General features: G+C 62.6%; 2 protein-coding genes across 9 annotated transcripts; one reads left to right on the top strand and one right to left on the bottom strand.

The window, feature by feature from the left end:
- The first annotated feature begins 50 nt into the window (after positions 1–50).
- On the top strand, positions 51–9,332 carry PMPCA (peptidase, mitochondrial processing subunit alpha). Of its 2 annotated transcripts, none has more exons than XM_059141080.1 (13): positions 51–173; positions 1,205–1,407; positions 1,816–1,895; positions 2,139–2,221; positions 3,098–3,192; positions 4,240–4,340; positions 4,769–5,032; positions 5,687–5,779; positions 5,860–5,978; positions 6,075–6,165; positions 6,296–6,358; positions 7,890–8,034; positions 9,032–9,332. In XM_059141080.1, the coding sequence occupies exons 1-13, from the start codon at positions 97–99 to the stop codon at positions 9,199–9,201; spliced, it is 1,584 nt and encodes a 527-aa protein (XP_058997063.1). In that variant the 5' UTR covers positions 51–96; the 3' UTR covers positions 9,202–9,332. The 2 variants fall into 2 exon arrangements, with proteins under 2 accessions (XP_058997063.1, XP_058997064.1); XM_059141081.1 differs by having other exon boundaries at positions 9,036–9,175.
- Positions 9,333–11,005: 1,673 nt separating this feature from the next.
- INPP5E (inositol polyphosphate-5-phosphatase E) lies at positions 11,006–22,539 on the bottom strand. Of its 7 annotated transcripts, XR_009346257.1 has the most exons (12): positions 21,949–21,969; positions 20,613–21,661; positions 16,779–16,902; positions 15,471–15,568; positions 14,804–14,928; positions 14,573–14,692; positions 14,220–14,327; positions 13,504–13,665; positions 13,308–13,423; positions 12,713–12,849; positions 11,976–12,402; positions 11,006–11,853 (listed from the first exon to the last, which is right to left on the bottom strand). XR_009346257.1 is itself a non-coding variant. In XM_059141074.1 (11 exons), the coding sequence occupies exons 2-11, from the start codon at positions 21,416–21,418 to the stop codon at positions 12,270–12,272; spliced, it is 1,929 nt and encodes a 642-aa protein (XP_058997057.1). In that variant the 5' UTR covers positions 21,419–21,661; positions 22,446–22,539; the 3' UTR covers positions 11,006–12,269. The 7 variants fall into 7 exon arrangements, 6 of the variants coding, with proteins under 6 accessions (XP_058997057.1, XP_058997058.1, XP_058997056.1 ...); XM_059141074.1 differs by lacking the exon at positions 21,949–21,969 and adding an exon at positions 22,446–22,539 and having other exon boundaries at positions 11,006–12,402; XM_059141075.1 differs by lacking the exon at positions 21,949–21,969 and adding an exon at positions 22,384–22,403 and having other exon boundaries at positions 11,006–12,402.
- Between the last annotated feature and the right edge of the window lie 3 nt (positions 22,540–22,542).

Below are 22,542 nucleotides of genomic sequence, written 5' to 3'. Positions count from 1 at the left end.
AAGCGCGCGCTCGGACGCCGCGGGCCGGCGCCGTAGGGGCGGGGCGTCGGGGGCGGGTCCGGACGTGACGACAGAAGCAGGGGGCGGGGACCCAAGATGGCGGCTCTGGTCCTGGCGACGGCGCGGCGGCTGCTGCTGCGCGGCTCGGGGTCGTGGCGCCGCTCGCGGCTGAGGTGAGCCGGGGTCGCGCCGGGGGCCGGCCGGGGGTCGGGGCGGCGGGCGTCAGCCCGGACGCCCAGCCTGCGGCTTCCCCACGCGCAGACGTGGCGCCGCGGGCTCGGGCTCAGGCTTCGGGACCCCGGCCCTGTGTCCGAGGCGCGGAGGGCGCTTCCGTGGCGGGGCCCCCGGGTCCGGGCCGCGAGCACCGTTCGCCCGGCCTCGCCGCCGGGCCTTCTCCCGCCCTGTGCCCCCCGGCCGATGGGGCCCGCCGGGGGCCACGTGTCGCCTCCGCCCGGCCCCTGGTGAGGCCGAGCGCGCGGGGCCTCGGGGCCTCGGGCCGGCGCGCGTTCTCCGCCCGCCGCTCGCTCTCCCGCCTTCCTGGCCGCGGACGCGTCCACCCGGACACCGTTGGGGGCGGCCCTCCGTGCGGGCCGGCGCTGCGGGAGCGCGGGCGGGGCGGTCGCGGGAGCGCGGGCGGGGGGCGGCGCCGGGCCCGGGGCAGCCGGGGCGTGTGACTTGGGGAGGCGCAGCGGCGGCGGCAGACGAGGGGTGAGCGAGCGCCGGCGAGCGCCGGCCGGGCCCGAACGGGAAGGTCGGGAGCGTTGGAGCTGGGGGAGCGAGCGTGTTCCGGGCCGGGGCCTCGCGGGGGTGCAGGGGAGCGCTCGGAGGCGCGACCGGGGGAGGGAGCAGCGCTTCTGGGCCGGCTCAGGGGTCAGGCTTCTGTTTGCAGCCGTGGAGCAGAGGGAGATTTGTTTGCTCGGCTCAGCTCCGGGCACAGTGTGGTGCGGTCGCTGCTGTGCAAGAGACCGCAGCTGAGGTCCAAAGAAGTGACCGGCTTGCTGCAAGGCCCCGGGGCCCAGCCGGGATTCGCAGCGAGCCGCGGTGATCCTCGTCAGCCCTGGGTGTGGTCTCCAGGGGTGTGGAAACAGGCAGAAAGGGGCATATCCACTGTTAGTGTGGACGGAAGGAGATGGCCTGCGCCCAGATGGCCACCCCAGGCTCGGGGGGTCTCTGGTCTGTGTAACCGCGCGTCTTCTGTGTTTAGGTCTGGAGCCCCTGCGCGCAGAGGGTTCAGCAGCGGCAGCGCCTACCCCCGTGTCCCGCTTTCATCCCCCTTACCCGGTGTGCCTGAGCCTGTGTTTGCTACGGTCGATGGGCAGGAAAAGTTTGAAACCAAAGTCACCACGCTGGAGAATGGGCTTCGTGTGGCCTCCCAAAACAAATTCGGACAATTTTGCACAGTAGGAGGCAAGTATTGTTGCTGGTGTTGCGCGTCATCCGGTTGGTCTCCACGCCCCACACTTGTTGAGCTTAACACCCTGTCCTGAGTTGTGCTGGGGGGGGTCCGCGCGGGGAGGATGGCAGAGGCCGTGAAAGCCGCGGCTGCAGGCCATGAGCTGCCGCGTTGCTGGTGGGCTCTTCCCCTTTCTGCCTTCCTAGAAACCTCACACTTTCCCGCCGCACACGTGACGCACACAACTCCGTCAGTGTGGCGTGGTGTGCGGCTGCTGGGACCTAGCCCAGTGGTGGACACACCGGCATCCTCACGGAATTAGGTCGGCCTGTCTGGTTACCATCCGTTTTCAAGGTTTCTCTAGACTGCGTCCAGTCTCTTCAGTGTTTGGCTTAACCTGTCCGTTTTCTTTTTATCGCCAGTTCTTATTAATTCAGGATCAAGATACGAAGCAAAATACCTTAGTGGAATTGCTCACTTTTTGGAAAAGTTGGCATTTTCGGTCAGTATCCTATTTGTAATCTTTGAGACTAGATCTGAGAAGGATTTAGCGATTTCTATGTTCTTTAAAATGGTTATTTCAGTAAGTGGCTAAGCTGCTAAGGTAATTCTACTAAAAGATTTTTAGGTTAAAAGATATTTGATTTTACATGTTTTTAAAGTAAACAAGTTTTTTTTCTCAAAGAATGTATTTTAGAGGTTGCTTTGGATTGAGTACTTAGGTTTGCTTACTTATTTTTACTAGTCGACAGATCGGTTTGACAGTAAAGATGAAATTCTGCTGACGTTGGAAAAGCACGGGGGTATTTGTGACTGCCAGACATCAAGGTATGTCAGGTTACTTTGGACCCACATGGAACTGTGGTTCTTATCCTCGGTCGGAGTCCCACTGAAACCCACCCCGGAGAGTCTGTGGGGGTTAGTGGTGGGAGGTGAGCCTGGCCTGGGCTGGGCTGGGGGGAGGACTTGTGTGGGGAAGCACGTCGGCAGCATCGTTTAGAGCAGAGAGCGTGCTGCGGAGCCAGGTAGTGCCCAGAGACTGCCGGCTGGGCACTAGGGACACAGCAGGCCCCATCCCCCATACGCTCACGTATCTGGCAGAGCGCTGCACCACAGGTCACGGACACGAGAGCCAGCAACCGAGACTGGTGGAAGCACGGGGAAGGCAGCCAACCTGGTGTGGAGTCGGGAAGGGAACCATAGCAAACTCGTCATTGGACTGGTGTGGAAGGAGTTTGCCAAAGCGGCTGAGGGGAGGAGGCGGCCCAGGACAGCAGGGGGAGAGGCTCAGCCAGGAAGAGGCAGCGGGCTTTTTGGGAACGGGGAGGTCCAGTCTGCAGCCAGCACACAGACATCAGGGTGCAACGGATGGGGCAGGTGTTTGTCTACCACGTGTGGCTCTGGCCTCAGCCGGGGAAGGCCGTGTGCACTGCACGTTGACCAGCGGGTCGGGGCAGCAGATGCTCAGGAAGCACGTGATAAAAGGGCTCCCCGTGGCAGGGGTCCTGTGCTTGTGGAAATGTCTCAGAATGGCTCCTGTCCATCTTGACTAAACAGCTGCTGTCACTCCGGTGCATGCTGGAAGTCCCACTAAGATGGGACATAGTGAGTGTGTGTTGGTCCTCCATGCCGGGGGCAGGGAACAGCCCCTGTTGGCCTGCACCTGTGCTGACCTCAGTGCCTGGTGTCATTGCTGCTTTCCAGGGACACCACCATGTATGCTGTGTCTGCTGATTCTAAAGGCCTGGACACAGTGGTTGGCTTGCTGGCTGACGTGGTCCTGCACCCCAGACTCACAGGTGGGCCCTGGGCGGCCTGGGGGGGCTGGAGGCTGGGCCCCGGGGAGGCACGTGGAGGCGCTGGCCCGGGGGAGGAGCGCTGTAGGCAGCCCTTGTGCGCAGCTGCCAGTGACTTGACAGTTTCCTTGGAAATAACGCTGATGGTCGGGAAAGTCTTTCGTGTTTAGTACTTCGATGTAATTCTGTGCCTTTTGACATTTTCAGCTAAATTAGGTCTTTTTTTTTTTTCTAAGTTTTTATTTATTCATTTAATTCATCTTTACACCTAGCATGGCGTGGGAGCTCACAGTCCACGATCAGGAGTTGCACGCTGCTCCGATGGAGCCAGCCAGGTGTCCCGGGGAGGATTTTATTTATTATGACAGAGACCATGGGAGCGGGAACACAAGCATGGGGAGTGGGAGAGGGAGAAGCCGGCTTCCTGCCGAGCAGGGAGTCCGATGTGGGGCTCCATTCTAGGACCCTAGGATCGTGACCTGAGCCGAAGGAAGACGCTTAGCAACTGAGCCACCCAGGCACCCCTCAGACTATCTGTAAACTCTGGGCTGGTGCGCTACCGGAAGCTTCCACGTCCCTGTGTCCATCCCCTTCCTTGGCTTGGTGGTGGCAGGACCTTGAATTCTGTGCCTGCGGCGGGCTGGAGTGGGCCACATCAGCCTGGCCTTGTAGTCCTTCCAGTACTTGCTCCAACAAGCTACCGAAGCGGCCGCGCGATGCCGAGTGGTGTCTCTTTTGTAAATCCTTCCTACCCTGTGCTTTGGGGCAGACGGGTCAGGGGCCTGGTGCCTCTCCTGAGAAGCTGGGGTTTGGGGCTGGTCCACGTGGCTGCCTCATGGCTAAGCCGGAGAAGAGGCCCAATGTCTCTGGGCCCTGCTCCGTGCTGCTGACCCCCTCACTTATGCAAGCACCCCCAGGTCCACCCAGACGAAGGCCAAGGAGATACTGGTGCCTGCCTGCCGATGACCCTTGGCCCAGCCTGGTGGCGTGGGCCCAGTGCCATTTCTCTCCTGGCTTGTGCGGTCTGAGCCTTGTCTGGGTTCCTTGCAGATGAAGAAATAGACATGACGCGAATGGCTGTCCAGTTTGAGCTGGAGGACCTTAACATGCGGCCTGACCCGGAACCGCTTCTCACGGAGATGATTCACGAGGTACTAGAGAACCCACAGCACCTGCCTCCGCGTCAGTGCCCCCCCTCTCCCGGCCCCGCACCAGCATGGTCGGGAGGGCGCGTCTGCCGTCCTGCAGGCATGGACAGAAGCTCTGTCATTCCCGCACCAGCGACTCATGCGTGTTCTTCATGTCCTCATTCTTGGACAGGATCGTCCTCCATTTCCAGAATGAGCCTTTTAGTTGACATGCTTTTGGGTCTTTGTTTTTGTTTTTTTCTTTTTTTCGAGGCTTCATTCTGGAGAGAGATTTTACTGCTTTTACAAACACACAAAACTGTTCCTGCCAAGCTAGCAAAGCTAAGCTCCTCTGGGCCTTTCCAGTCACAGCTGGTGTCACAGCAGGCCCCGCTGAGGGGGAGACCAGGCCCTGGTCTCTCTGTCACTGTGTTTCTCCCTTCTTTTGTTAGGCTGCTTATCAGGAAAACACAGTTGGCCTCCACCGTTTCTGCCCCACAGAAAACATAGGAAAGATTGATCGAGAAGTGCTTCATTCCTACCTGAGAAACTACTACACCCCCGACCGCATGGTGCTGGCAGGGGTGGGTGTGGAGCATGAGCACCTGGTGGAATGTGCCAGAAAGCACCTCCAGGGAACCCGGCCAGCCTGGGGGTGTGCGAAGGATGTGGACGTGGACAGATCAGTAGCACAGTACACTGGGGGCATGGTCAAGGTAACTCGAGGTGGGGTGTGTGTATGTGTTGTTTAGTTTCTGTTTTTGGCATGTTCTCAGCTTTATCGCACCGGTGTTAGAATTAGCCACACATTCATGGCTTTACCGCGACACACCTTCTGGGTTTGGAGCAGGACATGTTCTTGCTCAAAGCTGAGAGCTTATTAAGAAGGAGTTTAGGGGTCCCGGGGTGCCTCAGTCGGTTAAGTGTCAGCCTTTGGCTTGGGTCGTGGTCCCAGGATTGAGCCCCACATCGGGCCCCCTGCTTAGTAGGTGTCTGCTTCTCCCTCTCCCTCTATTCTCTCTCTCTCTCCCCCTCTCCCTGCAGTAAATAAATAAGATCTTTAAAAAAATAATGAGTCTAGCTTCCGTGGAAGGCTGCAGGATCGTTTCTGTGTCTGAAGGAACTTACGCTCATGCGTGGTTTCTGTAGAACCCTCGTGGGGTCTTTTGCTTTGTTTTTTTAAAAATAGGCTCCACACCCAGCATGGAGCCCAGTGCGGGGCTTGAACTCACGACCTTGAGATCAAAAGTTGGACACTCAGTTGAACCACATAGGTGTCCCGTGGAGCATCTTTGGGCTGACCTGACCTGAGAGGCTTTTGAGGCTTGCTTGTTTTCCGTGTAGGCACACTGTTCACTCTTTGCTTGTAGCTGGAGAGAGACATGTCCAACGTCAGCCTGGGCCCCGCCCCGTTCCCCGAGCTCACGCACATCATGATAGGACTGGAGAGCTGTTCCTTCTTGGTAAGTTTCATCTGGGTCCCACCACGTCAGGGAGTCTGGCATCACCTCCCGGCCGAGTTCTGCCCTCACGTCTCCCGCAGGAGGAGGACTTCATCCCCTTCGCTGTTCTCAACATGATGATGGGAGGCGGCGGCTCCTTCTCCGCTGGCGGGCCTGGCAAAGGCATGTTCACCAGGCTCTACCTCAATGTGCTCAACAGGTAGCTTGACTTGCTTTCACTGGCTGTCCCTGTGCCATCAGGCCCAGCTGAGGGCCCTTTTGCACTGTGCCACCGCCTTGTCCCTGTCCTTTGCAGGCACCACTGGATGTACAATGCGACCTCGTACCACCACAGTTACGAGGACACGGGCCTCCTGTGCGTGCACGCCAGCGCCGACCCCCGGCAGGTGAGGGCTGGGCCCAACGCTGGCAGCCTCCGCTTCCTGTACACAGCCAGGCTCTCGGGCGTTTCCTCTGAATTGGAAGAGAGGCTCTTAGTCCGGATCACACCTTTCATCTGTGCCCTCTTCCTTAAAGGTTCGAGAAATGGTGGAGATCCTCACGAAGGAATTTATTTTAATGGCTGGAACTGTGGATGTGGTAAGTACAGCACAGAGCCATCTCCGGACGTCCCCGCGGTGTCAGCAGGTTAGAGAACGTGTGGGGGTGGCTGGCAGTGGGCCCGTCCCCCGTGCTCCCAGCCCCGCCGGCATCTCAGAACAGTGCAGCCCCCTGGGTTGGCCCAGGCCCACGGCCAAGCTCCCCGCCTGCTCCCTGCTGTCAGCACCAAGAACAGTTGCTGCCTGACCCGCCCTGGGCCTGCTCACGCCTGCCTGGCCTGGGGCCTCCTTCGGCTTTGGTTTTGTGGGAAGGAATGAGGCCGAGCGGTCTCCTGTGTCCGGCCGCCCTGTGGACCGTGTGAGTTAGAGCCGCGTCACACTGGATGAGCAGGTGCTCAGGTGGTTCTCAGGCTCTCCCCTCATTTCCAGTGTATTTTTTATTTTGCTTTTTTGGTTTGGTTTGGTTTTGTCTTTAAAGATTTTATTTTTGAGGTAATCTCCGCAGTGTGGGGCTGGAGCTCACGGCCCCGAGACCGAAAGCCACATGCTCTGTGGACAGAGCACACCGGGTGCGCTGAGCTCCTGTTTCGTATTTTTTTTTTTTTTTTAAAGATTTTATTTATTTATTTGACAGAGATCACAAGCAGGCAGAGAGGCAGGCAGAGAGAGAGGGAAGCAGGCTCTCTGCCGAGCAGAGAGCCCAATGCGGGACTCGATCGCAGGACTCTGAGATCATGACCTGAGCCGAAGGCAGCGGCTTAACCCACTGAGCCACCCAGGCACCCCCTCCCGTTTCGTATTTTAACCTACGTCTTTGTTTCCTTGTTTTTTGGAAGTTGGTTTTTGTCACTTTACTCATTTAGAGATCTTGTTTCTTGCTGGACCAGCGCTTGCATGAATAAGCAGGTTCTGTGCGCGTGCGTAGAAGGCCCGGGCAGAGCGCCCCAGCGCGCAGCCTGAGTGCCCGCGAGGCTGGGCGGACGGCTGTTCCCCGCAGATCTTTCCTGCTCATTCTGTGCTTTTGCAGTAATCACGTGGTCCCCTTTCTAGTCAGGAAAAAAAGTCATTTCTAATAAAAATGTATTTCCAAAAACTCATTTTAAGAACACATATTTAAAAATTTATGTTGGGCCTTCGTTGGTGGCCTACTAGGAAGTACTTGCACTAGTCTGAGGTCAGGGTTAAGTATTTGCCCGCAGTAGGAAGAGTAGGGAGAACCCGTCAGGAATCAGGAGTCCTCACGGAGACGACCGCACGGGATCTTGGCTCTGTCTCCCAGCATGCGCTGCCCTCGCGCGCCCGCCCCGCCTGTCACCGCGTGTGACCTTCCGTGCCCTCCAGTGTCTGGTGGAGCGCTGGGAGCAGAACTTGAAGGAGTCACGGTGTCCGTCTCACGTGGTCTGCGGCTCAAGGCCAGACCGCGGTAGATCTAGCTGGTCCCCTCGGAGCTGCCTGGGGGAGCGGGGAGACCCCAACTCTAGGATCCATCTTGCTCGTGCTTGTGGCCGAGAGTGGACGACGGCACAGGCGCCACCTCAAGCTGAACCGTGGGGCGGGGGATTGCGTCTCAGGCGGAGCTGGAGCGGGCCAAGACGCAGCTGATGTCCATGCTCATGATGAACCTCGAGTCCAGGCCTGTGATCTTCGAGGACGTGGGGAGGCAGGTGCTGGCCACACGCTCCAGGAAGCTGCCGCACGAGCTGTGCGCGCTCATCCGTGAGTACCGGCCTGCCGGCCAGCTCGGGCTCCTTCCCAGGGGACCACACGGCCCTGCTGACCTGTGGCTCTCGCACCCCTGAGCCCTTGCCCTGGGCCGGCCCTGCCTCCCGTCCCTGAGAGCCGAGCCCCGCGACTCCGGCTTCCAGTGCCTCACAGAGGGGCCGTGCCTGCCACACGGGGCTTCCGGGCACACTGAGAGGTAACGGACAGAGACGCTCCACATGCAGCTCACGGGGGGCTCCCTCTGTGACTTGCACCAAGGTCGCCATGACCTCCCGAGAGTGACGTACAGGAAGTCCTTGAGTTTCCTCTGTGTGTCCCTCCCGCTTTGAGGGACGAATCTGTCCACACTGCATCAGCTCCTCAGAGGGTCCGTGAGCCCACAAGGTTGAGACGGTGGTTCCATGGTGACGTTTGTTACCTCATGGCAGCTCCCGTGTGCCTCGTCCACAGGTGCATCCTTACCCTGCTTTGGGGAGCCCCTCAGGCCGCGGCGCTCAGCACACCGCTCTCCCTAAGGCCTCATCTTCTGTAGTAGCACCTTGTCACTGGTCGCCGTGTTCCCACACTGCCCTTTCTATGCCCACGCACGCTGAGGCCCCCGGTCCCGCCTCGGAGGGCGGCGTGTGTGACCGCCTGCCCTACGGAGCCCCTGGCGGCAGTGCTTTTCCTTCCCTGCAGCCTCTCCCCGGGGCTGCTGCGCCGACTGAGCTGTTCCTTCTCGGGGGTGTCGGCTGCTCTGGGAACTGACACGTCTCGCATTTGAAAATCCTTTAAAACCATTGGTACTTCCCCCTTGGCCAAGAAAACTTCCCTGACCTCAGCCTCACTCACCCTGTCGTTGCCTCGCAGCGGAATCTGGACCCTCTGGAGTCTGGAGTCCGCAGCCCGGCCTTGGACCCCCGGGGCTGTTCCGTGGCCGTAGCCACGCAGGGAGATGGAGTCCGTGCAGGAAGCGGCCGTTCTCCTGAGGTCCTTTTGTTCCCTGTGCCAGGCAGCGTGAAACCAGAGGACATCCGGAGAGCTGCCTCGCAGATGCTCCGCAGGAAGCCCGCGGTGGCCGCCCTGGGCGACCTGAGTGACCTGCCCACCTACGAGCACATCCAGGCGGCGCTGTCCAGCAGAGACGGGCGCCTGCCCAGGACCTACCGGCTCTTCCGCTAGAGGCCGTTTGAGACGCGGCCCAACTGGGCGGTGGGTGCAGCGTGTGTTTTCGGGTGTGAATTTAGTGCGGAGATTGATAAACGGTGCAAACCACGGGACTCTTCTCTTAAATTTGAACATGTTTAATGTCATCGAGCTTCTGCTTCTTCGCTGTTGACTAGGCCATTCAGTAGAGCAAAGGTCTGCCGTCAGTGTGGCTAGAAACTGGTGGCTCACAGGAAAGTTCCAGGCCAACTGGTGCGGGGGAGCAGGTTAGCGCCCTTCCTTCCGTCCTGTGCTCCCGGAGGTGAGCTGTCATGCGTCGGTCAGTGCCTGTCTCCCCACAGAGGCCATGAGGCCCATGAGCCCGCCTAGCCTCCCCACAGGCCCCGGGGTAGGGCAGGAGCCCCTGGTTGGCTTCAAGGAGCGTTTTCCTCAGCACAGTGTTTGCCTTCACCGTCGTGAGGATGGGGTGTCTCAGTCAGCAGCGGCCCTAGAACAGGGTTGGACGCGGGCAAGCGAGCGGTCTCCCAGCGGAGGCCTCTCGTCCTTTCCTGTAAGATGCGTCCGAGCGCACAGGACGGGAGGCGGGGTTCTCAGACTCGGGGGCCGGTGGGGGAGCGAAGCTCGGAGCTTGCTGGGAGGCGGAGGAGCACTAGGCCCTGCGGGCGCGTGGCCAGATGTGGAGCGCCGCGGGGCCCGTGACGCCAGTGACGTGCGGTAGCTTCGTAGGTCTCAGACAAGAATGCACGTAGAGTCCCCGGAGTCCATGCGGGCCACCTTGTGGCTGCAGGGCCGCCGCAGTCCCTAGCACTCGGCAGCTGGGGACAGAGCCTGCAGCCCAGCCTCGGCCGCTCGGGTGGAGAGGGCAGGGCTGCTTTGGGGAGACCAACGCGTCGATGTTCCTTCACTTTGCCGGCACCGCCGTCCCATTTCCATGCTTTTCCAGCACACGCGCCGGTGCCTGCATTTGGGGGGGTGGATGCCAGGCTCTGTGCCCACTGGGGTGGGGCCGAGGGAGACGAGTCTGAGTCGGAGGGAAGGTGGGCAGCGTGGATTGTGCCATTCTCGGGTTACCCAGGGGAAGGGCGGCACCCAAGGGAGATGGAGGGCAGAAGCTTAGCCGCATGGTGGGTGTGCTGTGGGGTGGGGGGTGGGAAGGCAGAGCCTGCGAAGACCGAGGCCCTGGTGGGTGTTGGGTCTGGCGGAGCGCCCATGCAGCTGGATTTGAGCCTCTGACCACATCTGGCTGCTGCCCAGGCCCCGGAGTCTGTTCAGAAGCTGGTGCCAAGCTGCCTGTCCTGCTTTCCTGCTGGCTCCTTCCCTGACCCTGTCATGGCTGGGCACCTCTGACCCCCTCAGCCCGTGGTCCCACCCCACCCCCAACGTGGCTTTCAGGGTGGCTGCCGTAGGCTCAGCAGGTGCCCGAGGGAGGCTTGGTGCGAGCAGAGTGTGGGGAGGCCATGAGAGCCGGGTCATGAGAACCTCTTCCTGCTTGTGCTCCACTCTCTGAAGCTGGTTTTCAGAGACTGGCCCGCATTTCCGCACTCGTCGGGATTTTAACCCGACTTTCCAAGTGAAACCTGTTTCTCTCAGATCTGGCTGCTCTTAAGCGAGTGTCCTGACTTGGGACCCGTGACCTGTGTCCTGATCCCCAAAGACACGAAGCCCTGTCTCAGGCCAGACTGTCTACACGCCACGCCATCACTCGGTCCCATCGTCAGGACGGTACCCAGGAAGGTGCATGAAAAGGCCTCTCCAGGCCCCTCACCACAAAAATCTGTGACAGACATTTTCAGTTCACAATTCAAAACTCAACAGCACGTTTCTTTGAGCAAAATTTTATACAGACAGACAAGTTTCAGGTCCGATGGAGTTGACTGGACCGTCTCATGAACAGACCTTCCCGTGTCAGACCGGCTGTGCCTGGCTCCGTGCTGCGGAAGTGGGCGCTCACAAAGCCGGTACACCTGCCTTCGGAAGGGGCCCGGTTTCCTCCGCTCAGGTCTGGGGTGTCCCCTTCTCCCTTAAAAGTCCCTTTCCTGCCAGCCCCACAGTCGGGATGGCAGCTGGGCGCAGTGTATGCGAGACCTGCCGTTGGACAACTTTGTTCTCTGAGATGTCAGGAGAATGGGCAGAGCGTGCAGATGAGCTCTTCCTAGGACTCAGTCTTTGGCCAGAAAGAGTTTAAGATTTAATATATGGATTTATTTAAAAATATAAATATCAAAAAATAAATAATCTAAGATTAGATCGAGTGCCCCTTGGTCTTCCCACGTACAGACCCACGTACAGAGGCTATCTTTAGGAGCCATGGTGGGTGATCACAGGCTCAGCCCCAGGAGAAAGAAGAGATCTAGAATGTGGTGGGGACACCCGAAGCTTTGTTAACGCTATCTGTGGCTGACGCTATGTGTGCCAATGGTCTGAAATCCCCAAAACCAGAAGAGGGCAGGGAAATGGTGTCATGGCTGGAGGGGCTGGGCCAGGTCCCCAAAGACCAGAGGCAGCCCAGAAACAGGCCAGGCCTTCTTGTCCCAGTGGGGCCGTGGGAGAGCACTCCCTCCTTGGAAGTCAGTTGGCTCTGGCCTGTCCAGCTGGGCCTGGGCTTGGTCCTCGAGCACCGGTGGGACAGAGACACGGAGCAGCTCACCAGCTTCAGTACCAGGACCCCTGTGCTCAGACGGAGAAGGGCACCTCCCAGTTAGCACTGCCGGGGCGGCAGGTCCACAAGGTGAGCGCTGCCAACATGAGCTGTGGGCGAGCGAGCCGCTCCAGGCCCCACCACAACCCACCTGGACACCTGCCCCGAGGGACCACACGTGTGGCGTTGCCGGCATGGGGCCTGACGCGGGCTGTGGCGTCCGGGAGCGTGGCTGGTTCCATTCCGGGCACTGGGGCTGTGGTACCGCCTGGCCGGTCTTCTGGCCTCCCCGTGGGGTTCTTGGTAAGGAAGCAGGTCAGCCTTGAGCATTGGTCCGTCTGCAGCCCAGAAGCAGGAAAAGTCCCACACAGCAACCTCTTCTGTCTTTTTAGGGGCTTTTGGTCAAGTGACCTCCCACGTGGGTGACAAGGGTCCTCAGGCGCCCTCAGGACACAGTGCAGATGCTGCTCGAGTGCTGACCCTTCAGCGCTTGCTGCCTCTGGATCTCTTTGGAAATGCGTCTTTTAATTCCTATCAAGTACAGTTCTCTGTCAAACTTGCCGGCAGCTAGTGGGATGCTGTGGAAGAGAGGGGGTCAGCTGGCAGGGCCCGGCTATTTCCGCGGCCTCTGGGAGGCCAACTCTGACGCCTGTTCCCTGTGGGCCACTGGGACCCGCTGCACACTGCAGCGTGGCCACCATCCACGACGAGAAACCCCTCCGTGACCCAGACCAGGCCTGCTGCATACGTGGCAGGAAGAGCCGGCCAGCCCCGACCCGGGGCGTGTTGCCTGTGTGACAGCCACTTCAGATCAGGAATCCCGTTCCCCTCCCCCCGCCCTGGGCCGTGAGAGCGGGACATGTGAGGACATGTGGCCGGGGTACTGACTTGTCTCTCCCCGGCCTCACTTTGACCCGGAACAGGCCGTACACGGGGCGGTGGTCAGATGTCTTGATGCCTGGGCAGGAGGAGTACTTGATGGGACAGATGTCCCCCTTGTGGCGGCTCTTGTACATAACCCGGTCCTGTAGAAAAGAGCCCACAAATGGGGGCCCCGATGCCCCCTGGTTTCTTGGCCTGCGTGCCAGCGGGCCCAGGGCACCGACCGGTGTGTGGGCACTGGGTGCGGACCAGGCCGAGACAGCAGCTTCAGGCCTGAAACCCAGAGCCAACCGCGGGGGTCCCGCCACAAACAACTCAGCCAAGTGATAGCATGCAGATTGTGCCTCGCTGTCCAGGGACCGGCAGCCGACCCCTAGGAGGGCCTCCATCAGAGGGCACCGCCCCCAGCCCCAACAGCCTCCAAGAGCTGTGGTCACTAGCCTGGAGCAGCTTAGGCCCGAGTCTGACCGCACCCTGCAGGCCCAGCAGCCCCCAGGGCGCTGCCCGCTAGCCCGGCCTCAGTCCGCAGCCTCCAGTTCGCCAGCACGAGTGGCCCCAGACCTCGGCCGCAGAGCCGGGCTGGCCCCAGGGGACTGCTCACCGTGTAGGAGGGGGTCCTCTGCTTGGAGGTGGTGTCATAGGAGTCCTTCCCGATGTCGAACTTGTACGATGGAAGGAAGTGGATGTCTGGCTCCTGGAAACCCTTGAAGATGGACCCTGGAACAGTCCCAGCCCCGTGTCAACCCCACAGGCCGTGCCTTCTCGGGGGCGGGGAGCCCCCACCCACCGGCCCTCACCTTTCTTCATCTCCTGGGTGAGCTGGTCATGCTGGAGCAGGGCAGACACCTTCTCCCCCAGGTCCTGCTTCAGGATGGCCTCCACGGCCATGCGCCCGCCACTCAGACGGAAGTTGAAGTCTCCAAACCAGAACACCCCATCGAACCGGGTGGTAACGTCCGCTGACCAAATGGGAAAGCACGTGAGCCCATCCCTCCCCGCGCTCACCATGCCTTAGCAACGGGGACTGGTCTGGTCGGTGTCCTGCCAGAGCCACGTGCACGTGCAAGGACCCCCAGGGAAGGCGCTGCCGCCCCAGCCTTGGGAGGAGCGCCCTGCGGCCTCTCGACAGTCAGGCTCACGATTCTCATTTCCCATAGCAACAGCCATCCGGGGACCGCGTGACGGCCCATGCTCACAGGAGCCCATGCTTCCCACAAACGCCGCCTCCACCAGGGCGCTGCCCCTGTGGGGCAGCCGGGAGGCAGGAGGGCCCGTGCGGGAGTGGGGGATGCAGAGCGGGGCTGGCGAGGCCGGGCTCCTGGTGAACGCCAGCCGCCGAACGGGCTGACCGCCCCAGCTCGTGAGGAGCCCGCTGCCAGGCCTCAGGGCGGTCTTTTTCCTGTTACCTGGTGACTTTCTAGACTTTTCTGACCTTGATTCTTAAAAGCTCCCAAAGTCTACTTTCACTGAACTACCCGGAAAACAAGGCAGAAGCACGTGGAGGGGAGCTCACCGGCGTCGGAGCGGTAGGGGCTGGTGTCGGGCACACTCTTGGGCAAGGCCAGGCCCTGGACGGTTCTGCTGTAGTCCAGCAGCCGCTCGCTCACCTTCCCGTCGCCAGCTGGGAGAACAGAGCGTGGGGGCCTCTGCAGTGGGGCTCGCAGACACAGGCGGCACCCGTGTGCTCACTGCCCCCCAGCCAGTGTACCGCCGGGTGCTCCCGGTGTCCGCCCCACGGCCTTCTCCCCGGCGCCCACCACGGAACCGGGCACGACCGGACGACACCGTCACAGGTAGCAGGGCCTCTGCCTTCCAGGCCCCTCCCGGCGGCGACGGGGAGCGGTGTCCCGCACGCCTGGGACTCACAGGTGAAGTGCGACGTGATAAAGAGAAGGGAGGTGCCGAAGAAGGTGAAGCTGACGCCCAGGGCCCCCTTGGTCTTGATGTGAGACACGATGCGGGTGGTCACCGTGGAGCTCTCCACCTCTGTGGGACAAAGTGGGGTGACACGGCTGGTCCTGCTCACCCTGCGTGCCCCTGCTGCACTGAGGCCGGGGCTGCCCCGGGTGGTGGCGCGGAGCACGGTGGCCCACCTACCTGAGCAGAACCAGATGAGGTCCCTGCGGATGAGCACGGACATGTAGAGCGCCCCGTGCGCCGCCGAGTACAGCGTCACGTAGCGCGGGCCCAGCGTCTCCTGCAGGCGCGTCTCCCACTCCCGCCTGTGGACGGAGGCCGGGACAGCCTGGGAAAGGGGGCTGGAACCCCCAGCCCCGCTGCCCCTCACCCTGCAGCCCAGAGAGCCCCGCTGTCCAGCCGCGTCCTGCAGGGTGAGTGGTGGGCAGACAAGCAACACGAGGGCCCCAGACAACCTTGTCCATCTCCGGTACTGGTCCCAGGCCCGTGCTCTCTGGCTACTCTGGGGGCCTGGAGCCCGGCCCCTTCCCCTAGGTCGGAGGCACCTGCACGCGGCAGGCCTCTTGCGGATGCCTGAGGGGGGCACCCGAGTGCCAGGACGCTGCAGACCTAGGAGCCCACGCAGGGGTTAGGCTGTAGCTGGGGCTCCGCTGCTCTTCGCGGCCTCTCCATCAGTGATGCGTCAGCAAGCGAAGCTCTTTTATTCTCAGCTCTCGGAGCTGCTCATGGGCCCGGAGGTGGCTCTGGCAGGCAGCCCTGGCCCCTAAGGCCCACCTCAGCGCCGTTCCCAGGGATCCACGGGGCTGACGGGCTGGGCAGACGTAGGTAGGGCAGGGGTGCTCCCTACCTGTCGGAACAGCCCTCCTGGACCCCGACGACGTACAGATCCTGGGCGTAGTCTGCCTCGGCGGGCAGCAGGAGCTCGTCCAGGTTCAGGGGCAGCTCCTGCAGGGAATCGTGTGTAGCAAGGGCCTCCTGCGGGGCCAGCGGCCCAGCCTCTCCCACAGCCCGGGACCAGCATGGCCCATGCGACGCCTCCAGGCAGGCCTCCCTCCAGCCCAACTGGTTACCACCATGCCTGCCTCTGTGCCCCGCACCACCAGATATGCCCTGGGTGGGGAGGTGGTGCTGCCCGGGCCGGGTGCCGTGGCCCTGGACCTGAGTGCTCCTCCCTGTGGCTGGATGTGCGTAGCCTCCGAGCCCTCAGGGCCCTGGACAAGAGTGCCATCCCCTGGACAGGCCCGGTGGTATCCCTGGGACAGTGGGCCATCAGCCCGGGCACCTGCCTCCTCCTTGAGCGCGAGGGAGAATCACTTCTGTCTCTCTCCCGAGCCTGTGTTGTTGGGACTCCTGGTCACTCAGCCCAACCCTGAGCAGGAGGTGGCCCTGCCTTGTTTCCTCCCCAGCACCCGTCCCCCACGGCCAGCCCGGGCCACCTCGTTGTGGAGTGAAGGTCCTTCTGTGATGCCATCGTGACAACCACCGTGTCCTTTGCTGCACCCTTTGGTGCGCCCATAGTGCAGGGAGCCCACGCCCAGCCCTCAGAAATCAGAGCACCCACATACAGGGGATGGAGACCGCCAACCCAGGACAGTCCTTGCCGTGGGGAGTCGTTCCAGGGAGAGACGGCTGAGCTGGCGAGAAAGCCACCAGCATGGGGTCCAAGCGGCTCCCCTGAAGCAAGAGCCAGTCCTCTGGCTTGTGCAGTCTGGCCCTGGGCGACTGGTGGTCAGGACACAAAGCAGCCGTCACGGCAGAGTGGCTGGAGGTCTCCACTGTCACCTCCACACACAGGTGGCCGAATGAACGAAACCCAAAGTGACCCCAAGGTGACAAGAACCAGACCAGGCCGCGTGGGCTCACCGACAGCCACAGCCAGTCCGGCGGTGGGGGGTGGAAGGGGCGGCGGGGGGAGGTTGTGCATGGGGGTGGGGGCCCCAGGGAGGTCTCTGTCCCCTGCCCATCTGCTGGGAGCCACAAGCTCCCCAGCAGACAAACACGTGTGTCAGAAAAGCACATCCTCCCCCAGCAGGCAGTGTGGGGAGGTGGGTGAGGCCGGGGCCTTCTGGGTGCCCCGGCTGCTGGGGAGAGCCCAGGCAGACCGTGTGCGGCCGACAGCCCTGGGAGAGAACCAGAGCGGGAGCAGGCGGCTTACCTTCTGGCCCTGCATGTTCCAGGTGGCCACGAAGAGGGCCATGCTGCGGTCCGGGAAGTACCGGGCCAGCTCTTCTGCCCCCATGAGGGCTCCGCTCGCCAGGAGACTCCCCTCCAGGTAGCTCCTGCGGAGAGTGAGCAGCCGGGGTCGAGGATCCGAACAGACGGACCCAGGTGCAGGGGACACCGCCCAGCCACACCTGTCACCCCCCCGCCCCCCGTTTTCAGGAGGCTCTCCCAGAGCTGGGGTTTCCCGAGAGCCCACGGGTTGACAGGGGGCACAGCGCACGATGGTCCACTGCCCTCTCGGAAAACCATCTCCATTCCCCATTCTACAAACGCTGGCACGCATTCAAGTTTTCCATCACGTCCTCAGACAAGCAGCTTGAGGGGGACATCTAGGCTCTTTGCCCTGGACAGCAGCAGCCAGGGGGATGCGTGACCTCCACCTCAGCGTGGCCTCCAGGGACCTGAAAGCTACAGGGGACATGTCCACCCTTGCAACAACCACCGGTCATGCCTGCTTCAAGGGTTCCGGAGCACAGAGTGCGCATGCGCATGGTTCCAGCTGCGTCGGACCCTGGGGACAGCAGCCTCGCGGAGCCCACTCGCGGGGGGCGAGCCTGGGCAGTGATGGAGTGTCACCAGGGGCCTGCCGGCTCTGATGTGTAATTTTCATGTCTCGGGAGACTTTAGACCAGGTTTCTGAACCATGAAAAAATTGTCCTCAGCCAGCGGATCACACAAAGTGTGCTAAAACTGCGCTCACACACTTGTCTAGCTGTGGCCACCGGACTGTTCTCCTGCACACAGGGCAAGCCCAGCACACGCACACGGCCTGGTCACCGCACAGGGGTGCAACGCCAGCCTCCCTGCAACCTCTCCTTGCGCGGTGTTCACGAGTCCGCCTTTCTCCAGCTGTCTGGGGTCCTCCTCTTGCTGGGAGCTCCCCTTCCAGAACCTTCTTCCAACCCAGCTGGAGATCAGGACATCCCCAGAATCAGCACCCAGGTGACAGCCACACCAGCCTTCGGTCATTTTGTCTCCGAGGTCTTTTTAGTGCCATCCATCCGCTGCAGACACTGACCACCGATTCCCCGCCCCCCGCCCCATCATCTGCTGTACACACTGGCCGCGGGTCCCCCCAGTGCCCAGAGGGGAGCTTCATCACCTCCTGAGTGCTGGCTGTGTTAGACTCCCTCCCCCTTCCCTACAGATGCGCCCCGATAAGCTCCGTGGATCCTATCCCTACTCCGGCGACACCATGATGGGCTGGTACCCTGATCTGTCCACGAGAACATCCCTCATCAGCCATCACCTTGATGGCCGCGTGCAAATGAGGGCTATTTCCACCTTCCGGGGCAGCTGGCAGGGCTGCCCCAGTCCCGTTGTCAGGGGTGGGTGGGGGCCAAGGGGGTTCTGTGCCAAGGCCTGGCAGCTGGGCACTGCGGTGCGGGAAGGCGGTCTGGTGGGCTCCGAACACTGGGGTGGACCACCGGGCACAGCCCATCACACCTGGCTTCTGCCCCCCATGCTGCCCTGCCCATGCCTGGGGCGCAGGCCTCACACTGGCTGGCCTGGCCCGGCACCGCAGCTTCCCCATGGATGGCCCATTCTGCGGCAGCCTTGAGAAGCCAACCCAGCATCTGTAATGGCCACCCCGAGGACTTTCCAAGCCTCTGATGACTCTTCACCCCAATTCACTACGAAAACCTCACAGCTTAGTCTTGCGAGTAGGAACCCGCTCCTTTGAAGGAAGTCAGATCGCCCGCGAGGCTCGTGAGCCCCAGCTGACCGCTGTGAGCAGAAGGCAGTTCTCCGGAGCCGGGAGGAGCGATTCCCACACCCTCCCTGGGCGGTGCAGGACATGTACCTGATTGTGCCCAGACAGGGGCCCTGCTGCCTCAGCCCCACTCCAGGAGCCCCGGCAGGCTGTGGCCACACCCCACAGTCAGGCACCCAGAGAGCCCCTGCCTCCTGGCCTCGGGGCCCCCAAAGGATCCCCCACTCTGCGCCTGAGGGCACAGCATGCTCTCAGGACCCACAGGCCGTGGGGTTAGCCATGGTGGTGCCTGCGGCCTGCAGCACCCTGAGCGCGGAGCGCCCGCTCCGACCGCACCCATGTCCCAGCTGTTTGTGGCCAGACCACGAGCTAAGGGCTGTCTTCACACTTACAAACGGCTGGGGAAGAAAACCCCGTGTTTGGTGACATGGGAAAATGACAGAATGCGAGCGTCAGTGTCCTCACGCAAAGTGTGGCCGCCCCCATCTGCGAGCAGCCGCTCCCTGGACCCGGCGCACCCCACACCCGCTCCAAGGCACGCTGAGGGGCTGGAGATGGGGTCATTGCACGCGGATCTGGGCTGAGGGATCCCCACCAACCTACTGCTTGCTGCTTGCCTGAAAGTGGGGACCGAGGAGCCGGTTCTGAGACGACAGTCCTGTCCTCGGCACCGTGTGGTGCGCGCACACGGGTAACCGCAGCTGCGCAGAGCGCGCCACGTGCCCGAAACCCTAGCGGTGGGCCTGGTTCTGGCTGGCGCGCCATGCTTGCCCCCAGCTTCTCCTCCTTCCTGACAACAAGAGCGCACGGGGGGGACCTCTGTGGCCACGGGGGCGTTGCAGTGTGGCTAGTGAAGGACAGCCACCCGAGAGCGTCCCGGGTTTTGTTTGGATGCTAGAGTCAACGACCAGCGCCCCAGTGAGAGGAGAGAGACAGACCCTGGCAGAGCACCGCGTGTGGGCAGAGGCCAGCGGGCCACCAGGGGCCATCGGGGGCCACCAGGGCACCGGGAGCTGGAAGAGCAGGAAGGACCGTCCCCTGGAGCCTCCAGAAGGAGCGCAGCCCTGTGGCACCGTGGGCTCTGACTTGAGGGCTCCAGAAGCGGGAGAGAACACAGTACTGTTGTTTTAGGGTTTCTGCTTTGGGGTCCCATGTGGCAGACACCAGCACAGTGACCTCCCCACCTTCTGCGGACTCTGTGTCCAGCTGGGCGGGTGCCGGCCTGGTCTGGACTGGAGAGGGCAGCAGGTGGGGTGGTGGTGAGAAGTCTGGTGAGGGAAGTGGGGCCGGGGCCTCACTTGGGGCCTTGGGTGCCATATTGGGGAGTGGGTGGCGTGGGGACCCCCAAGTCGGGGCCTGTGTGTACTTCAAACAATGGGCCCAGCCCAAGCAGGGAGCAGAGGCCTGGGCCAAGTGGCAGAGTGTCGAGAGTGGTCAGCGGCCAGGCCTGGCACCAGAGGAGCAGGCAGGGGAGGCCTGTTCCAGCCGCAGCATGGGCCCCACAGTGAGGACCCCGGAGAAGACCAGACCTGTGGGCTTGGACAGGCTGGGCTCAGAAGTATCGGGGACCCTGGCGCAAAGGAGAGACATGGGTGGGGGTGGGGAGCGCCTGGCTAGGTTTTTTATAAGCTGTAATAAAGGCCAAATACATTAGCTTCTCAGGTCCCGTGAGGCCTGGAAACCAAGTGTCCTCTGCCGTTGTGGGGCCGATGGGAGCCGATGGCCAGTGGGGCGCACAGCCAGCAGCCTCAGAAGCCTGTCCCGACACACACAAGGGAGAGCAAACGAGACGCAGAGCTGTGGGGAGAAGGTCACGCACGCCTCTGAACCATGTTTCGTAGCACGCAGCCCGGAGTGGTGCTGAAACACAGAGGGAAAGTTCTGGAAGGCGTGACCCTCTGGGAAGGAGCTGCGAGCTGGGGGGTTAGCTCCACACCTCTACACCGCACAGTCTTGTGAGAAAACCTTTGCGTGCTTCTCGTGGAGGCCGCACGCGAACGCTAAAGCCAAGGCCACTGATGGTGCCCACGCCCCGCCCCCCTGGGGCCCTACCTGGTCCGGACGTCCTTGGCGCGGATGGGAGCCAGCAGGCTAAAGGAGGATCTGGCCTCAGAGGCCAGGGGGCTCGGGGGCCGGCCAGGGCCCAGGCTGCTGTGGGCCCGGAACAGTCTGCTCGGCAGGCGGGCCTTGAGGTCAGCCTGACCCGAGTCCACCCGGTCGGTCGGCCGCAGGGAACCGGAGGCCACCTTCTGGTCCACAGTGGGCAGCCTGGCGGGGCTCTGGGCTGAGGCCCCGTCCCGGTGCAGGACGTCCAGGGAAGTGCTGATCATCCCAGAGATACAGTGACCCCATGAGGAAGGGCTCCCTCCCGCACTGCCCTGGGCCCTGCGGGACGTGGGGATCTCCTGCAAGGAGGCGCTCAGGCAGGGGGGGGAGTCGGTGTGGGCGGGGTGCCTGGGGACCTTGTCCTGTGAGGAGCCCCTACTGGGGCTGGCCCCGCCACGAGCCGCCAGGTCCTCGTGGCTGCTTGGAAAACGCCGCCTCCTCCACGCCTTCTCGTCCAGGGACAGAGCTCTCTCCAGCCGGGGCCTCGGCGGCGGCTTTGGGGTGAAGCTTGTTGCCTTGGCTTGTGGGTCCTCGTTGCTGATCTGTGCTGGAAGTTTCGGGGGGAGCACTGGGCTCTTCTCAGGGCCCTCACCGTTGTTGGCAGGTGGGGACCCTGGGTGGGCTGCGAGGTCTTTGCCCGTGTTTGGAAGCTGTCCCTTGAGCATTCTGTCTTCAGGCTGCAGATGGCCCTGGGCGGCGGGCTGCGGGGGAGACGCCCCTGAACAGCCCACGCCCTCTAACCTGGATGGCATAGTCCAGGGGCCGGCTCTCCCAGGCTCTGGCAGCCAGCACCCCCCTCCCGCTGCTGGGGGACAGTTCCCGCTCTGGGCTCCCAGGGAAGCCCAGGGTCAGGGATGCACGGCCAGACCGTGGCGGGCAGCTGCAGAGGAGAGAAGGCGTAGGGGCTTCCCTTTGGGCCCGGGGCCAGCCGGTGGGAACAGGGTCCGTTGCTCCATGGCTGGGAAGCCAGAAGTCCTGCGGTCCCCTACAGGAACCTACAGGAAAACCGAGCCATTAGCCTGGGACAGCCACGACCCCGTGCCACGTGACTGCTCCCATGGGACTGCAGTGCAAGGAGACAGAGGGACAGGCCGGCAGACGTCCAGCGAGAACACACACTCAGACGAGTCGCCCGCCGCCCCCTCCCAGGAAGCCACCGCACAGAGGGGACCTGTGCCTTCCTGGGGCTCTGGGGTAGGACCAGGGCAGAACCACAACCCAAAAGTCAAGGCCAGTTGGAGCAGCCTTGGAAGGGGTGAGGGGTCCCCACACCCTCACTGACCTGCGTACCCATCACCGCCGCTCCTCCCGCAGACCCCGCCCCGAGGGAGGCCCCTCCGCCCGCCGCCGCAGGCCCGGGCTCAGAACCTGCGAGCCCGCGGGGCCCCAGGGCAACGACCGCAGCGCAGGAGGACCCCGCCCCCGGCCCGTGTCCCCAGCCCCCGCCCAGGGATCAACCCTCGCTCTGGGCTCGCGCCCCCGCCCCACCCCGGGGTCGCCCCGCACCCTGGATACGCGTCCCCGCCCCTGCAGAGAGTTACCCCACGCCCTGGACTCCCGCCCCCGCCCCCGCCCCGGCCCAGGGGTCACTCCGCGCTTCGGACCTGCGCCCCGTAACCCCGCCCAGGGTTCGCCCTGCGCCCCGGATCCGCGTCCCCGTCGAGGGGTCACGCCGCGCTCCAGACCCGCACCCCTGCCTGGAGGTCGCCCCGCATACCCGCCCAGGGGCCACCCCGGGCCCTGCACCCGCGCCTGGCCCAGGGACAGTCCTGCACCCACCTCAACGCGCCGCCCGCTCACCGGCCCTGCGGCCCGGCGGCCGCTCCCCGGCAACGGGCGTCCGAGAAAGGCGGGGCTCGGTCCCCGCAGCGGCCCC

This window comes from Mustela lutreola, chromosome 12 (genome assembly GCF_030435805.1).
Source record: "Mustela lutreola isolate mMusLut2 chromosome 12, mMusLut2.pri, whole genome shotgun sequence".
NCBI lineage: Eukaryota > Metazoa > Chordata > Mammalia > Carnivora > Mustelidae > Mustela > Mustela lutreola.
This window is presented reverse-complemented; position numbering and strand designations above follow the sequence as displayed.

Bases quoted from the DNA above. Each gene is read 5' to 3' on its own strand.
- INPP5E (XM_059141074.1), bottom strand. From the start codon at position 21,418: ATGCCATCCAGGTTAGAGGGCGTGGGCTGTTCAGGGGCGTCTCCCCCG. The intron at 13,666-14,219 runs GTGAGCTCCCCT...CCATTTGGTCAG, and splicing joins CCCCTACCGCTCCGACGCCG to CGGACGTTACCACCCGGTTC. The intron at 12,403-12,712 runs GTCAGTACCCCG...TCTCTTCCACAG, and splicing joins GTGAGGCCGGGGAGAGACAA to CATCCCACTAGCTGCCGGCA.
- PMPCA (XM_059141080.1), top strand. From the start codon at position 97: ATGGCGGCTCTGGTCCTGGCGACGGCGCGGCGGCTGCTGCTGCGCGGC. The intron at 1,896-2,138 runs GTCAGTATCCTA...TATTTTTACTAG, and splicing joins TGGAAAAGTTGGCATTTTCG to TCGACAGATCGGTTTGACAG. The intron at 6,166-6,295 runs GTGAGGGCTGGG...TCTTCCTTAAAG, and splicing joins CCAGCGCCGACCCCCGGCAG to GTTCGAGAAATGGTGGAGAT.